The sequence below is a fragment of the Aricia agestis genome, chromosome 6 (genome assembly GCF_905147365.1).
Source record: "Aricia agestis chromosome 6, ilAriAges1.1, whole genome shotgun sequence".
Classification (NCBI taxonomy): domain Eukaryota; kingdom Metazoa; phylum Arthropoda; class Insecta; order Lepidoptera; family Lycaenidae; genus Aricia; species Aricia agestis.
This window is the reverse complement of record NC_056411.1, coordinates 6,237,714-6,255,266: the sequence shown is the minus strand read 5'-3', so window position 1 is coordinate 6,255,266 and position 17,553 is coordinate 6,237,714. Positions and strand designations below refer to the sequence as shown.

The 17,553-nt window shown below is 36.7% G+C and overlaps 1 protein-coding gene across 1 annotated transcript in view; it reads right to left on the bottom strand.

Annotated features, from left to right (window-relative positions):
* Positions 1-5,703: 5,703 nt before the first annotated feature.
* The window catches only part of LOC121728437 (Down syndrome cell adhesion molecule-like protein Dscam2), a 90,787-nt gene continuing 78,937 nt past the window's right edge, over positions 5,704-17,553 (bottom strand). The window contains exons 21-36 of the mRNA XM_042116632.1: positions 17,321-17,411; positions 17,064-17,146; positions 16,544-16,672; positions 15,550-15,702; positions 14,932-15,061; positions 14,545-14,723; positions 13,956-14,135; positions 13,588-13,779; positions 13,307-13,504; positions 12,878-13,038; positions 12,457-12,628; positions 12,105-12,222; positions 11,191-11,342; positions 9,980-10,105; positions 8,202-8,282; positions 5,704-6,344 (exon numbers count right to left, since the gene is read on the bottom strand). Coding sequence (XP_041972566.1) covers positions 6,316-6,344; positions 8,202-8,282; positions 9,980-10,105; positions 11,191-11,342; positions 12,105-12,222; positions 12,457-12,628; positions 12,878-13,038; positions 13,307-13,504; positions 13,588-13,779; positions 13,956-14,135; positions 14,545-14,723; positions 14,932-15,061; positions 15,550-15,702; positions 16,544-16,672; positions 17,064-17,146; positions 17,321-17,411 — 2,174 coding nt within the window. The 3' untranslated portion in view covers positions 5,704-6,315. The remainder of the gene's footprint in view (positions 6,345-8,201; positions 8,283-9,979; positions 10,106-11,190; positions 11,343-12,104; positions 12,223-12,456; positions 12,629-12,877; positions 13,039-13,306; positions 13,505-13,587; positions 13,780-13,955; positions 14,136-14,544; positions 14,724-14,931; positions 15,062-15,549; positions 15,703-16,543; positions 16,673-17,063; positions 17,147-17,320; positions 17,412-17,553) is intronic.

Here is a 17,553-nt window from a genome sequence, read left to right as displayed (position 1 = left end):
CCGACTACGTACTATTATAGAAAAATTGTTGATGATTTTTTGGGTGATGGCATACCTATGTTATTTGTTCGAGTTACGTCAGTCCCAGCCACGAAAGATCATGACGAACATAATATTATTGGCTTCCCATAAACCAACCACGAACTAGGTGGGACGACGATCTCCGTTTAGTTGCGGGCCCATGTTGGATGCGAGTTGCAGGAGATCGGTCATCCTGGCGTTCATTGAGAGAGGCCTAGTGGACGACTATAGGCTGATATGATGATGATGATGAACGTAGGTCCGCCTATGAATCAATTCCTGTGATTAGTTTTTTTTTTATTTAGGAAAACAAACAGTACAAATTTACATATTATAAAATTTCTAGGAATATTACAATAGACCATTTACATGTTTTCAAATGTATGATACTAAAATAAAATTTATAGACAAATGACACAAAATAACAATCATAATACTTAATAATTAATAACAAGCTGATGCTCAAAGTCTGCTTATATAATACAATATTGGGTATGTATATTTGACAAATATTTAAACTTAAAACAAGTAATGAGTTAAATAAATTTTACGAGGTAACTTGGCCATTGCAAAGAACCAGTGCTTGGAGAGTTTATGTTTAATACTATTTGGTTTATCACTGAATAGGTCAATATTTAATATTTCGCTTAATGTGTTGAATTGTTTAGAGGTTCTGATAAAGAATGAATTACTTTTGTAATTAGTGGAAAATACAGGAATGTGGAGGTATTTATTCTTTCTATATGTTCTGGTAGGTACATTTATAAGTATTTTAGATAACAGAGTAGGGGAATCTTTTTTACGTGGGAGAGCCATGCTTCGGCACGAATGGGCTGGCTCGACCGGATAAATACCACGTTCTCACAGAAAACCGGTGTGAAACAGCGCTTGCGCTGTGTTTCGCCGAGTGAGTGAGTTTACCGGAGGTCCAATTCCCTAACCCCTACCCTATTCCCTTCCCTACCCTCAACTATTCCCTTCCCTTCCCTTCCCTACCCTCCCCTATTACCCTATTCCCTCTTAAAAGGCCGGCAACGCACTTGCAGCTCTTCTGATGCTGCGAGTGTCCATGGGCGACGGAAGTTGCTTTCCATCAGGTGACCCGTTTGCTCGTTTGCCCCCTTATTTCATAAAAAAATATCTATATTATTCTGTGCAATTTTTGATAGATATACAACATCTGCTATGTTACTCTCTGATGAAGAGGTATAATGTGGTGTCTAATACATCTCATGTTATAGCTCACGTCGGTGGTTTTAGTTTTGAACTCTAGAAACATAATAAATATTTTTTGAATTGACTCAATTTTATCTATATATGTGTTATACAACGGGTTCCACACAATAGAATCATATTCCAGGATGCTACGAACCAATGCACAGTATAAGATTTTCATAATTTTGATATTTTTAAATTCCGAACAAGATCTGAGCACAAGTGATTGTGCTCAGATCTTGTTCGGAATTTTTTCAGATGATTGAGTGAATTGATGGTACCTATATTGTATGGTTTAATAATATTTTCATCGTAATATTATATTATGTAATACAGAAAACGTTCAAAAAATTTGAAAAAGTTGATAAAGAACGATTGTGTACCAAAACATACTATAAATTACTGATTTCATGAATTATATGTACACCGTGGGAATAAGGTCACCCCCTGCAGAGCTGTTTCTGTATATTATTTCATTGTAATATTGTACACTTGTATTTATGTATGTGTTTAGTTTTTATATTTAATTTTCCATATTTTTGGTAAAATATGGCCCCGTGCGAGTTTCTTACGCCGGTTCTTCTCGCTGGGTTAGTTCCCGAACCGGTGGTAGGCCCCATTAGCATCAACGTTCGGAAAGTGAAAAAAACTTATTCTGAATATTTTTTTTTTGACTTTGACTTTGATATAGGTAATGTAGATACAGTGTTGGGGTAAAAAATATATCAGTATTAATACTTTACCATCATAAAAATCAAATTTTATTATCGAGTAATCTTTGTATGAGTTTCAAAGCAATTTTATGTTCGAACGTTTATCTTGAGAAGTTTTGGGACTAAGATACGAAAACTTTATCAGGCAGCATATTATTATAACTTTTACTTTTTCATCTTCTACAAAAATACGTAGCTTGAAGTTCTATTTGTGAATATAGAAATTAGAAATTGGTATGTGTGACAAAGAATTGTAAATTGAAACTTTTTATTATTATTATTTTCACCATAATATTTTGTTTTGTTTAAGTATATTGTTATTTATTTCTTATTTTGTTAATATTTCAACATAGATTCATTTTAGTTTCCTTTTTTTCGTGAACATATTTATAAAGTCTTTGAATCTTTGAATACTTATTTGAATGATTACTGCAACTAAGTGATAAATAAAACGCAACCATACTTCTATAACATTTATATTTTAAAATTCGTTAATTCTAATAAAATCAATGTACAATTTCGAAATATAAATTAAAAAATAAACAATATCAGTCTTTTTAAATTGAAAATATTAAACTACAAATGTAAAACAATTATCTAAGAAATGTATTCACATTAAGGAATTTTAGTATTAAAAATAACTTTACAAGGATTATTTTATTCTTAATTATGTTTAATTGTATAATAATACATATCTATACTATTATAGTAATAACATTATTCGAATCTTTGAGATGATATGAATTAACAATAAATTAATTAAATTATAGGAACTAAAAATATGAAGAACGTGATTCCGAGCAAAAAAGTATGTTTTCAACTTCAAAAATGCAAATAACATCTCAATGAGGATTAAAACGTATAATTCGTAAATAATTATACTTATATTGTTGCGTAACGTCAGCTGCCCCTGTTTTTACTAAGTAGTCTTAAAGGGAACCCTATAATTGGAATTTTAATGATATGTGGGTTGTTACATAGAATATTCGCTAAATCATATTTTACAAAAAATGCAGGGCATTGATACTAATGAAAATGGGATATAATATTTCTGCAATGTTTTTACGATAGACGCAGCACCAGCAAAGACAGAAAACAAAAGGTTTTGTTCGACGTTTGACAACGTGTCTGTCAATTTCTGATATGACGTGTGCAACATGTCGGATTTTGGTCGGATTATTTACTGTTTGTGCTAGTAGCGCCCTCTGCTCCGACTTTTGCGTAATATTCTCATTTCCTTTCCTACTAGACAAGTGGCAAGCGATTGGGCGTTTTCACACTGCGACGATAACGACACGACACGATAGACGATACCACGAACCTAAGGGCCACCGCACATATACAATTTCAAGTTTGCAATAGCAAGCGATATTATGTCACTATCAGTAACACTGCGTGGTAAAAAGTGACGTGTGATACATGACAGCAGAACTCTTTTTTTGACGTCCAGTCGGCACGTATCGGCACGTTGACAATTTAATCTCATAGAATTTATGTTCAATTATGCTTGAGTAAGTGTGTACGTACACATATTTTTACACACAGATGAGATCAAAGTCGGTTTCGTTTGACAGCTCGAGATTGTTGCTCTATTCCCCATGGCTCGTCTCGGCAGGTGCACTACCCAGATAAAAACTCAAACAGTTATCATGATCAATAAGTTTATTTGTTTCACGTATTCTTGTTTATCGCGTGGAAACCATTTTTTTTTTCTGGGAAAAAAACCCGGGACTCAAAGTATCTTCATGCCAAATTTCAGCAAAAACGGTTCAGCGGCTTGGGTGTAAAGAGGTAACAGACAGACAGACAGACACACTTTCGCATTTTCACCTTCATTTTATTAGTGCCAGAATAAAAGAATGCTTTTTACGCATTTTAACACGCACGTCGCTAGGCTAGCAACACCGTTACCAACTAAATCTAAAAGTCTGCGGCTGGTCAGCGTACACGATAAAGTTGTCCAATTAAATTGTGACACTACGCAATTCAGTTTGTACGATAGTCGGCCAACTTGAAATAGTATATGTGCGGTAGCCCCACAGATATCGGGTAGCCCTTATCAGTCTATTCTGTGGTATCGTCTATCGTGTCGTGTCGTTATCGTCGCAGTGTGAAAACGCCCATTATCGTAAAAGCCAACAAAATGTATGCGATTTGACATAAGTGATCGCTTCGCTAGCGAATACTAATGTCAAATCCCATACATTTTGTGGCGTTGGTGTTTACGATAATCGCTTGCCGCTTGTCTAGGCCCTCTTATTCCTATAATTTTTAGGGTAAAATGGGAGTCTGTTACTGAGATTTCGCTATGGTGGCAGTGTATTTTGAAGTCTTACTGTTAGCAACAAAAACTATAAACTAATGAAATTAATGTTTATATAGGCATACAACGATATAAATAGTATTGAGTTAACGATTTTTAATAACAATAATTAATTAATTTACGTTGTTAATTTAAAAATAATAATGAGCTTCTTATACAGATAGGTATTGTTTGGCGCATAGTATAATTTAAATCCCATGGAAATAATATTGAACATGCAATAAAATTACAAAATGCAAATACTGGCAGTGTTTATAAAGATATTAATTGAAAATCCTTGTTAATAACGTAATGGAAAAATCATAAAATTTTAGTGCTTTTGTAATAAATTTAAGTGGCAATTAAATAATATTGTTTTAAATTATTTTGGTTAATATCTTGATAACATCTACATAAATAATATTGGTAGGTACTTCCCTGTTTTTTGAAGAGCTCTTATACAGTGAACAACGTTATATATAAAAGTGCATTTTCACAATGCAATGGACCATGCTGGCCGGTGGCCCACTACAAGCCATTGCGATTTTGTAGACGCGGTAATGGTTTATGACGGCGGACGATTGGCCTGCAGTCGGCCATCGTGGGCTATTGAGGCTACTTAAAATATTGCAGTTAGCACATTAACATGATATTGTAATTATATTATTGTTATAATCACTTACGGATTTTTCGCAGAACACTTTACCGACGTTTCAGCTGCTTTTCAGCACACGTGGTTGCGGGAGAACTGAGGTGACAGATCTGCGGGGCTAAAATGGTCACATTTAGCAATTCCTCTCAATCAATTAAGCAAATGAATTGTCAAAACTGTCAAACTGACGAATGTCAAATTAGTACGAATTACTAGACATGAATTGCAAGCAGACTAGCGATCAATTTGCGATTTAAAAAAATTAATCATACTATGATTCAAAATAGGTATGATTCTCCAAACCATTTTAGCCCCGCTGATGTCAAACTCGCAGGTCGAAGTTTTTCAACCACCCGAAGATTCATCAATTATTATTTATGTTCGGCCCCCGTATCACGTATCTTGCAAGAGCAATGCGATAGCAATTATTGCGCGATAATTGCTCCAAAATCGCAATTTCGTATCACGTATCAGCCAAAACAATAGCTTTGTCCACACTGTGCCTTTTTCTGTTCGTCAAGGGCATGCGTTATAGCGCAGTCAACAGCGAACGTGAGGCATGCCCGCGACGCACCGGACCGTATCCAAAACTTCAAAAATGACAATATTGGCGTTGCGTTCCTTGACGCATTCAATTATTGAATGCGCCAATATGAAAGTTGATGACAAAAATTGAAGATGAAAGTGCACAGTGTGGACATAGCTAATACGATTGCAATCGATTACTATACATGACACCATTGTTTGTGACATTCATAACACCCAGCAATCGCTCGCGCGATTATTGCTAGTGGATTGTTGATCGCTATTTTTACGTGATAAGGTAGCCGATATACATATTTATGTTCCTATACTTCCGAAACGTCGGAATTTCGATTTTCAAATTTTTGTGTTATTAGCCCAGGGTTTTATTTTTTATACTTAGTTTAAATTTTGATTAGTATTCCATTCATGTTTGATGACTATTATAATTTGATAAGGAATTGTGACTTAGGAGAGAGCATCTTACAGTAGAAATAATCGAAGTTTTTATTTGGCAGTTACCGTTAATCATAGGACACATAGTACGTACCCTCAATGGCAGATTTGTTTACCACCTTTTAGTCTTATAACTAAGAATTATTAAGGCCAAAAATTAGTAAACCAGACATACCACACACAACCAACTGTACAATAAGATTTTAGTTAAAAAACCCAGATGCAAATTGTCGTCTAACGCATAGAAAAAAGATACAGTAAAACCCGTTTTTGATCTTTGGTATCAGAAAATCTTAGGCAGTCTTATCTCATTATTATGACTTGCTATTCTGCACGAATGTATCAATGTAATATGAACACTTAAATACTTAAGATTAAATAATATAATATATAAACAAACACAACCAGTTGGATAACGATGACTAGGTCTTCAGTTACCTATGATGTGGTATTCTGCAGGCCTCTGAAAAAAAATTAAAATGTAAGCCGCGAAATTTCCAAAAACACAATTTAAATAATATTCAGTTAGAAATCATCTCAATTCTTAATATGCGGTAACACGTGTAGGTGGTAACGTGACAAAGAAATAGGTAGGTAGGTCTAATCCTAGCTACCTATTTCTTTGTCACGTTGTTAACCCTTAGGTTAACTCCGATTGCCTTAACCCCTAACCATCTGTCAATTGTCATACGTCTCACAGACCCCACTGATATTATTTTTGTTAATATTTTTGCGCCGGAGTGTTGTATCAACTCGTTGGCTTTTGTACCTTTTTCCTGCGCCCCTAGCTATCGCCTAACGGCTTGACGAGGTTAGGCATGCATGCATTTATCTTATAAAGACTTGCGGGGGTCTGAGAGACCCCTGTCAGGAGGTTACGTAAGTTTTTTCGATTGTAATTTTTTTATTGTTTCGGAAATAATGGCTCTTAATTAAGTTCTTATTGAGCATTGGTTGGACCAAGGCCTGACAAATGATGAGAACATACCGAACGACGAATGCAGCGATGTGGAGCCGGTCAAAATTAATCATATTGTATTGGAAGATAGTTCATAGTGGAGCGTCTGATTCCGAATGCGAAGAGCCAACTGCAGTGTAAAGAAGCAATACATCACAAAGTTACATTCCTTCGGAAAGTGACCAAGAGTTTTTATTTGAGGATGATGTACCAATTAGCGGAAATTCGATCTAGACCTAGGAAGAATGATTATTTAGCCAAAAATCACTTTAGTTGGTCATCTGCCCTGCCTGAAATTGGATTCTAGTGAACTTATCTGTGCAGCTACATAGACAAAAGGTTGAAAGCAGTTACATGTTTATGAAGAAACTGGCTAAACAGTTTACGAAATCGCTTAGGGCACATTGTGAAAGCAATGTGAAACTGTAACGTGATATGAAGAATCCTTCAGATTAACTTGACCCTCCAGCAGATATCCCATGCTGATGAAGTGATTGGCAATTTGTAAAAACTGTTCCACTTAAGAGTATTAAAAAACATAAAACACAACACATGTGTTTTGAATGCTAAGCTCCTATTTGCCTCGAATGCTCAGACAAGATCTATCTTAACGACCATAAAAAGCTATAAGTTAAAAATTGCAGGCTCCAGCCTACAATTTTTTAGAATTAGTAACTATAATGAGTTTTTTTTTAAAAGTAACTTGTTAATTTAATTATATAAAAAACGTAAGAATAATTTCCTATCAATTTAATCTTTTTTTTTTATAAATTATTTTCTGAAAGTGTTAGTAAGTCAAAAACACGAGATTGTACCAAATATGCTGTATTACCTATTTGAAAAATGTTGTTGATATTCAAGTTTTTATTTTTTAAACAAAGGGTTTAATAGTGCCTAAATATATTTTTTTATATTAATATTTGCTCCCCCCTTTTTATTTATAGTTATCGTATGTTTTATAGCCGGGATCCCACAGACGTATGGCAGGTGGTTGTGTGACAATTATTATATGTGGTAGGTGGTTAAGGGTCAAATGAAACTGGACCTAAGAAGATGGTGGCTTCAGTTGTAATTTTATACAGGCACTAAAACATCATTGTAGGATATACTATCAGAGAAATGAAATAAGCACATGGCAAACTCACGTTAGTAGGTTGGGTTATGTCGAGTTAATGTGAGATTTGTGAACACATTGGCTGGGTTTGACATACCCCAAACAAATTACGTAGATCTGCCATCTACCTATCTATGAATCAACTTCTCTGATTGGTTTAAGTTGCAATATCGTCGTTGTTGCTTATTGCACCATATTATGTGCCATGATTTACTTTGGGATACTATTGCATGGATAATGTGACTTACTTCGGGGTGCACTTTTCAGGGTGGTGGTGCGGGAGACATAGTCACTCTCCTCTGATTCTGATCTCATTTGGAAGCTCGTTTCTGAAAATTTCAAAAGTATTTTTAATTTTGTTATTTTATTACAACATCTAAAAACTCTAGTTCAAAATCTTTATCCTCTAACATATTAAGTTTTGTTGATATTGTATCTACCTAAATGAAAATAATCTCAATCCCAAATATTATGGAACTGGCATGATTTTATTAGGGTTTCTCAATTAAAAAGTTTAGTTTTACCAATATATCTAGATTTTTTGTAATCCATGATCGCGATCCGAAGATCGCGATCCAGATTGAGCACCTAATGTGAAATTAGGTCTATTTGCATCCGTCAGAGTTCACACGACTCGGACACAGTCGGACGACTAGACTAATTAGTTTGCATAATCCTCCTCTTCCTCAGTTGAGTACTATGAATTTCATCTAACAAGTTCAAATGAGTGTTAGGGCCTGTTTCACCACACAGACAGATTCTCCATAATTGATCTACGTCAAGTTAATTGTTGGATAGCCTATTCGTCACTTATCAGGAAGTGGTGAAACAGGCCCTAAATGTTCCTTTTTAGTAACCATGGTTTAACCCAGGGGTTCCCAAAATTATTTCATCTACTGCCCTCTTTGAGAACAAATTATGTTTTAGCGCCCCGTTTGTTTCAATTTAAAACGCATCCAGATGAAATGTATAGCCCCCCAAGCCTCTACACAATGCCCTCATTTTTTCTGGGTCCTACACCGCACCTTTGTAGACCTTCAGCAACCACAAGGGGGCGTTATCGCGTATTTGAGTAGACGAAATAAGTTTGGGAACCCCTGGGTTTAACCATGGTCACTAAAAAGGAACATCACTCATTTGAACTTGTTAGATTTTTTTTTATGAAATAAGGGGGCAAACGAGCAAACGGGTCACCTGATGGAAAGCAACATCCGTCGCCCATGGACACTCGCAGCATCAGAAGAGCTGCAAGTGCGTTGCCGGCCTTTTAAGAGGTAAATGGGGTAATAGGGGAGGGAAGGGAAGGGAACAGGGGAAGGTAGGGAGGGGAAGGGAATAGGTTAGGGGATTGGGCCTCCGGTAAACTCACTCACTCGGCGAAACACAGCGCAAGCGCTGTTTTACGCCGGTTTTCTGTGAGAACGTGGTATTTCTCCGGTCGAACCGGCCCATTCGTGCCGAAGCATGGCTCTCCCACGTATAAAATTCATAGTAAAATTCGTAGATGAAATTCATAGTACTGAGGAAGAGGAGGATTATGCAAACTAGTCTAGTCGTCCGACTCCATTGCGGTGTGAACGCTGACTGATGTAAATAGACCTAATTTCACATAAGACGCTCAATCTGGATCGCGATCAGAAGATGGATTTAAAAAAATCTAGATATTTGGGATCCGATTTCACGACCCATCAATTCAACACGTTACACAGTCAATCGATCGCGATCAATGATCACGATCACGGATCGCGGTCTGGATTGACTGTATAATGGCTGCCATAAAGACGTCTGGGAATGTATGTATGTGGGAAAAAACATTATGCTCTATGATGGCGGACGATTGGCCTGCAGTCGGCCAACGTGGGCTATTGTGTACTTAAATATTGCAGTTAGCACATTAACGTAATATTGTAATTATATTATTGTTATAACCACTTACGGATTTTTACTTAACATACAACAGCGTTGGTCAATAACTTTTCTAATACGACACTAATGATCTCCTTTACCAAGCAAAAATAAATCTTACCACTATCGTATCTAGCCTTGCTGTTGCTGGGAAAATGCATTCGGCTAGGCGCCTCTTGGTTGTCCACGTGGCCAAATGTACGGAACCCCAGCGCGAACTGTGCGTATGGACTGATTTCGTAAAGTTCTGAAATAAAAACAAACGTTTGTTAACGAGAGCCATGCTTCGGCACGAATGGGCCGGCTCGACCGGATAAATACCACGTTCTCACAGAAAACCGGCGTGAAACAGCGCTTGCGCTGTTTCACGCCGAGTGAGTGAGTTTATCGAAGGCCCAATCCCCTAACCCCTACCCTATTCCCTTCCCTACTCTCAACTATTCCCTTCCCTTCCCTTCCCTACCCTCCCCTATTACCCTATTCCCTCTTAAAAGGCCGGCAACGCACTTGCAGCTCTTCTGATGCTGCGAGTGTCCATGGGCGACGGAAGTTGCTTTCCATCAGGTGACCCGTTTGCTCGTATGCCCCCTTATTTCATTAAAAAAAAAATCAACACAATTTCTCCGTAATATACCTACTCGATATTTTTGTACTTTTGAGTAATTTATGAAAGTCACAAAATATTTTTGAACGTCCCAATAATCCATATAATGTTTTAGATGTCAAATCCAAAACCAGTTTTTTAGTGTAGGTTTAGAGACCACCACATTAATTTGATCCTATGATTAACAGATACAACAGCTTGCTGCCAACAAAACAAAATTCAATAAAAGTCTCCATCGAACTTAATATTCTTCTTTGCATCTTTGACGGGATTTAAGTCTACAAATTCCGAAATCATCATAATATCGTTTGACGTACGGTGCATATCATAAAGTTAATATACCTAGCGGAATAGAGAAACAAAGGCCTGCGGGGCTAAAATGGTCGCTTTGGAGAATCATATAATGAATCATAATATTATGATTCAATTTTTTTAAATCGCAAAATGCAAGTCTGCTTGCAAGTTGCAATTCATTAATTCGTACAAATTTGACATTTGTCATTTTGGCAGTTTTGACAATTCATTTGCTGAATTGATTGAGAGGAATTGCTATATGACCATTTTGAGATTGTTGCTCTATTCCGCTAGGTATATTAACTTTATGGTGCATATTTAGGTACAGTGCGACTTCGTTTCTGGTGTTCTTTTCATCCGTCTGTCAAATTCTACAGAAACTGAGATCGCCGTACCAAATTAGTTTTATAATACATAAGATACCAAGATCCTACCATGTTTATTTTCCGCAGTGAGATGAACGGGCGTGCTGTACACCCTATTGTTGTCGCTGGGCAGGCTTTGCGGCGTATTCACCGTCACGTTACTCCGCTCAGACTTGATTTCGGTCGTGAGCGAGTTGCGGTACTCGGTCAGGCGATGGTGGCTGCAAAAAAAAATAGTAATGAAATTGTAGATAGCATTTTAGGACAGTGGTTTATGATGATGAATCACCAATCTCCTGAAGAAGATGATTCGGTAAAAGGAACAACTATCAAATATTTGAAACAGTGTATATATTATACGCAAGATTGCTCTCTGTGCCTAATCAGTGACCTCCTTTATACAAGTATGCTGGACTTATGCCCTTTGGAATGACTGCAGGTTTTTGTGCCTATTTGAAGCGGAATCAGCGCCTCCAATGCGGGGGAAGAGAACTAAATCTGACGTAAAAATGACGTTTGAAAGTCGCCATATTGGCGCTGATAGCAGTATTGGGAGTACTTGGAACGAATACTAGTTTCAACAATCAATAGCGATTAAGCGGCCATTTGCAAGTTACGTCAGATTTAGTTCTCTTCCCCCGCATTGGGGGCGCTGATTCCGCTTCAAATAGGCACAAAAAGACCTGCTTTTTGGGTATCATGGTCCAGCACGCAGGTCCAGGGTCCTTGTATAATGGAGGTCAGTGGTGTCTTATGCCTATTTTACTTGATAGATAAAGATAGAAAACCTGTTGAGTGTTGTGTAAACACTAAATATTTTTTGTAATGACGTGAGCTAAAGAGATAGTTAAAGAATCTATTTAGTAGATATTATTCAGATTTTGATAATCGCTATATTATGTCAATGGCTGTTATCGTAGTCACTTTAAAATTCAAGCAACGATAATTTTAAAGTTTTTACGAAATTTAGTAATAATACTCACTTATGACGTTTTATCAGTATGTACAAAAATATTAGTGAGCACAACACTAGTAGGATGGAGCTAAACACTATGACCAGCATGTTGATGTCCATATACTCCGACGGTGGTCCAATGGCAGCTGAAAAATAAATAAAGCCTACGATTACAAACAAACTCTTTTAAGATCTTCGTAGTTAAGACCTAGTAGATAGAACTAAAGAAGTAATTAAACCTGTCTTAGATGACAAACTAAAATTCGATGTTTTTGATTTGTAAAACGATGTTGGTAATAATTTACGATAAAAATCTACACTAATTATTGCAAATAAGTATAACAAATATAAAGAAGGTTGACTCGAAGAAAATGATATACCTCCAAGCAACGTAGTAGTAGCGTATGAGTATAACGATGTAGTAACTCCTGCAGCGTTTTCCGCCATAACTCTAATTTGGTACCACTGAGCCGGATTTAAGCCTGATACTGCTAAAGAGCTTAGCTGACTTAATACTGGCATGTAGTCGTTCCAACTTGGATCTGATAAAGGCTGAAATGACACCAGAGTATAATATTCATGAACCACTAATGTCTGAACTCATAAACATGAAATTTTCTAATGTTAAATCAGCCATATAAAAAGGACTAAGAAAGGAACATAATAGCATTTAAAGAACACATTCGTCTTTTGCCTTTTTATTCATGATGCTATTTTCTCAAATTTTTAAGACAAAAATAATGACATTAGGTATGATACCTAATGTAATTATTTGAAATTACCAATTTTGAAATTACCTACCGAAAGACTCTCAACTCTCTTCCACATTTTTCCACCGTACTCTCTATAGTGTATCTCCCATCTCGTGATCTCACATCCATTGTCATCCCAGCCGCTCAGCTGGATAAATATATGGGTGGCGTTACTCCAGAACCACTCAGTTGTACTTGGAGCCTTTGGTACTAAAAGTAAAATGTATTATCGTATCAGAGGCTTTGCTAAAATCTTTTGGTAGGAGACGTAGTAAGTAGTTTTTATGGTCAGTATTTTGCTATTGGGTATATTGCGTTATTATGCGCATCAAAGCAATAATAACCTAAAAAGTGGTGTACTACTAGGAGGAATGTTAGGACCTCTTATTTACTAATGAATAATGATTATTTTTTGTCTTATTTGCTGATTTCAAATTATACTACTCCTTACAAAAAATTATATTATGTTGCTCCATACCTCCTCCCAGTGTATAAGCGTCTATCTGTGTAGGAGTAGATGATCCAACACTGTTAGATGCTATCATCCGCAAAGAATATTTTGTGCCACATTTTAATCCATCCAAGGTATATTCTTGAACACCTTGAATTTGAGTTCCTTTGTCAGTCCATGTATCTTGCCAAGATCCGTTTGCTTCTCTCCAAGTTAGTTCATACGCTGAACATAAATACATTAAAATAGAATATTTGTTTTTACAAAAGGCTTACATAATAAATTCTAAGTAAAGAAATGATACTTACTGATCTTTTGTGGTTTCCCAGTAACTTTTTTAGGTTGGTCCCATTGCAAAAACAAAGCATTCTTATGTGACGTAACTCTCAACACTGGCGGTTCAGGAGTCGGAAGCACCATCACTTCGTAGGAGACTGAATCAGAGCCGTACAGATTCTTGGCTATACAAGTATAGTTGCCACTTAGAGATTGGTCTATATCTGCAATTCGAGAAATGTATCTTATCATCTAAATAGGAAAAAAAGGACGTCGAAGGTGAGCATGAGAAATGCTCTATGTAGTTTGGTCGCGTTACATCAAACCCAGCCGACCGAATATCACAATTAACGCTAAAATGTCATGTTCAATGTGAATCAATTTCCTCGATGGTACTTACTGTGAACCAGTAGGCCTCCATCCTGCTGTCTCGTGAAGCGGGGATGATGCGTGATGATGTTGTGGTCGTGGTACCACAACGCGCGTGGCGGGGGTGAGCCGGCGCCTGCGCAGGCTAGGCGAAGTGAGCCCCCCGCGCCCGCCCATACACGACCGCCTAGTGACCATACTCCCGCCACAACTGGAATGAAGTATAGGAATAGTATGAATGGTAGAAATGAATCTTTGACTGACCATAATATTGATTTGCTTACTCAGGCCAGAGGTGTGAGTAATCGCAATGTTGTAGTTAAAAATATGGAAGCTGTCAAAAACTTTTTGAAGCAGTGCATGTTCCCTTTATGAATGAAACCATTACAATTTAACAAATAAATAAACTTATATTATTATGCTTTGTGACTTATCTCACCAGAGTGAAGCTTCGCATTCGTTCATAAAAGCTGATTGATCAGTTTAATTAATTATTATTAGCCTCATCAGCGCTGTACTCGTATCTCAAAATACTCCACTACAACTAAGTTATTAGAACCTTGTCGGACCCTGAACACCTTTAAGAAGAGTGGTGTAATATTAAATTAATTTTAATTTACCTTTGTTAGTTAATTCTACGTGAACCCTCGCACTGGGAGCTCCTTCACCAGCGGCAGTATGAGCTCTCACAAACACCTCATACGCGCCAGAGCTGATGTTAGACAGAGCAAATTTCAGCTGACGTGTGGATAGCGATTCTTGAGTTGGTTCTACGCGATAGCTTTGTGGAGCACCCGTGCTGTAAAAATAAATTAGGTAAATTATTTGATTTGTTTCATAACAATGTAATACTACAATATCTGACAAAATATTATGTCTACATTGGTTCCTGCACTATTCGATACAATATTTTTTTTTGGAATTTTCTTTAGCCTGTCTGTAAATTGTTATTATGATATTTTTCTTCTAAAACTAGGCAACTGTCATATTTTCAAGTTACTATTTACCTTGACACTGGTTTAACATAAACAGTGTAGTGAGTGATCTCTCCGTTCGGTTCGTCTGGAACCTTCCAACTAACGATCATTGAGGTGGGGGATGACGCTAAGGCCTTTATCACTGGAGGAGCACCGGGCACTGAAAATAAAAACGTAATAGCTGTATTAACATCGATACGCAATCGTCGATATGAAGACATATTTTTTTCCGTTTATTTTCTTCAATTTTTTTTTAACCTTTATTTATTAATAAAAATTACAAAAACAATGTTATACGGCGCAATATAAGCTTATACAAGTTTTACCAAGTCGTTGTTTCACATAATAAACTGTGAAATTACTGGAGATATATTTTTTTTCGTTTATTTTCTTCAAATAAACTGTGGAATTACTGGACCAATTATGAACTATGATAAAATATGAGATAAAAAGGAAACCACCCGTAAGAACATTTTAATACAATTGTTCTGCTATTGCTAGATTGATACAATAATTCAATGTGATTCTAATTTATGCAAAGGTAGTCGCGAAGGACAGAGTAGATCCTTATAATTAAACAGATAATATGTCGACAATAATAAAGTTATTCTCAACAAATTTTTAATGCTGAATATCAAAGATAGTTACCATCTTGTAACGTCGTACAAACTACAGGATACGAGAATGGTCCAACCCCGTAGTTAGAAAAGCCGGCAACTTTGATGGTGTAGTTGGTGTACTTCTGTAGACCCTGCAGGTATATCTCCGAGTGCGGTGACGTCACATTACTCCAGGGTCCATCTGAAATAATATAATTGCAAAAGGATTACTGAAAGGCCACACGCTTTACGCTGGCAGTGCATAAAGTTAACAATAAATTGCCAAACACTTAGCGCTTTATTGCTATTCTGGAATTCTGAAACTAAGTCTTATAATAGCAGAGAATTACAGCTAATGCTCCCTTCAGATAAAACGAGGGTAAAACATAGCTGCCGCGTTATCTTAAATTATAAACCCACAAAATCAAAGTCTCACCAGTCAGATCAAGCCCACTTGCTATAATTCTCAGGTGTCGTATTTTAGATACCACCGACCACCTTAACTTCGAAAGCAAGATGCAGGATTCCATAATCTTGCATCGTGCTGTCATCCCTAGCTGTTGGCACAGCCATACACCTTCGTTGCTATACAGTAAAAGGTAAACAGTAGTGCCTTTAAAATATAAGTAGGGAAAGAAACACTTTTTATAGTGGCCATGCGTGCTGATGATGAATCATAATGAAAGCATATTTGCCTATTCGGCTGAGCCTGCTCATCTGGTTGGAAACTTTTCGGCTTTCAGTGGTCATTCGTTCACCTTGGCTAGACACATATTATTCAGTATTAATATCTAAAGGGGTTCTAATAATTTGCTCGTAAGTTGCATTAAAATACTTTATTTGAAAGGATCGTCTGTCCTTTGAACCTTTAAAGCACAGGGTAAACGCCCTGCCGCTAGACAGACGTCAGACAAGCCTGTATTAAGCGCTATTTTATTACTGCATTAATTTGATTTCAAATATAGCAACAATGAAATAAGGATAATGCACTTCAGGGTACGTTTTAGGACTTCTTATTTAGGTATTTAGAGTTGTTCTCCTACCATCAGTACTGTACAGCAGCACGTAGCCCAGTAGGCTGGCGGCGCGCGGGGCGAGCGGCGGCCATGACACCCGCAGCGCGCCCGCCGCCGCGCCGCCGCACACGACACCCGATACCGCCTCCTCGGGCGCTGAAATAAGTAAGTGATAACTGATGAGTTTAAAAATTCCGCTAAGAGCGATTTAGACTAATGCACGAAGCTTTCCGTGCCATTGACTAAGTAAACTTTGATATAGAGCATATATAAGTAATATGTAAAATTAAGAAATTTAAAATATCCCCTGATATGGAACATAATAATGATTGTTAGGCATCAAAACGCAAAATATTGAATTTATTGGATTAGATGAACCCAAATTTTCTAGCGCTGAGTAGGCTAATGATGGTGAACTATTGCTACATGATCAAGAGTGTTCCTTAAGCCTGTCAACTTTAAGAAAAGTAGATCTAAAATCTAAATCGATCCACACGTTTTACTTATTGCGTAGGAGAAAAAAAAACTGTTATCCAAAAGGTTTTACCTCCTTCTCTTGTCGTCTGATACACCGGTATAGAAAATGGCCCATTACCAGCCGAATTGAAGGCGCTTACTGTGACTGCATATCTGAAATAGAATAAAATAAATTGTAGTTTGATGTTAGGTTTTATAGCAAATATAATATTATATTATAATGTGTCACTACCGCAAGTTTCCATGAAATGAATGTAGCACCTGTTTCCATAGATTTTTATAGGACGAGGTGTCTACTTAACTTCTGTGTGTTACACGTAAACTTACCTAGTATTCTTGAGGAGGCCGCTCAATACCGTTTCATGTTTACCATTTCTGGATGACATCTTTATTATTTTGGTGTTCGTCCCATTTGAACCTGAAATGTAATACCAATCCCTTATGTTGATCGATTTAGCTAATTAAGGAATGTCTTTTTTTTTTGACGAAATGGAAGATTAATAAGAGCTTCAAAAACATTAAAATTTTTTGCTTCATCGAAGAAAATTATATAAAAATTC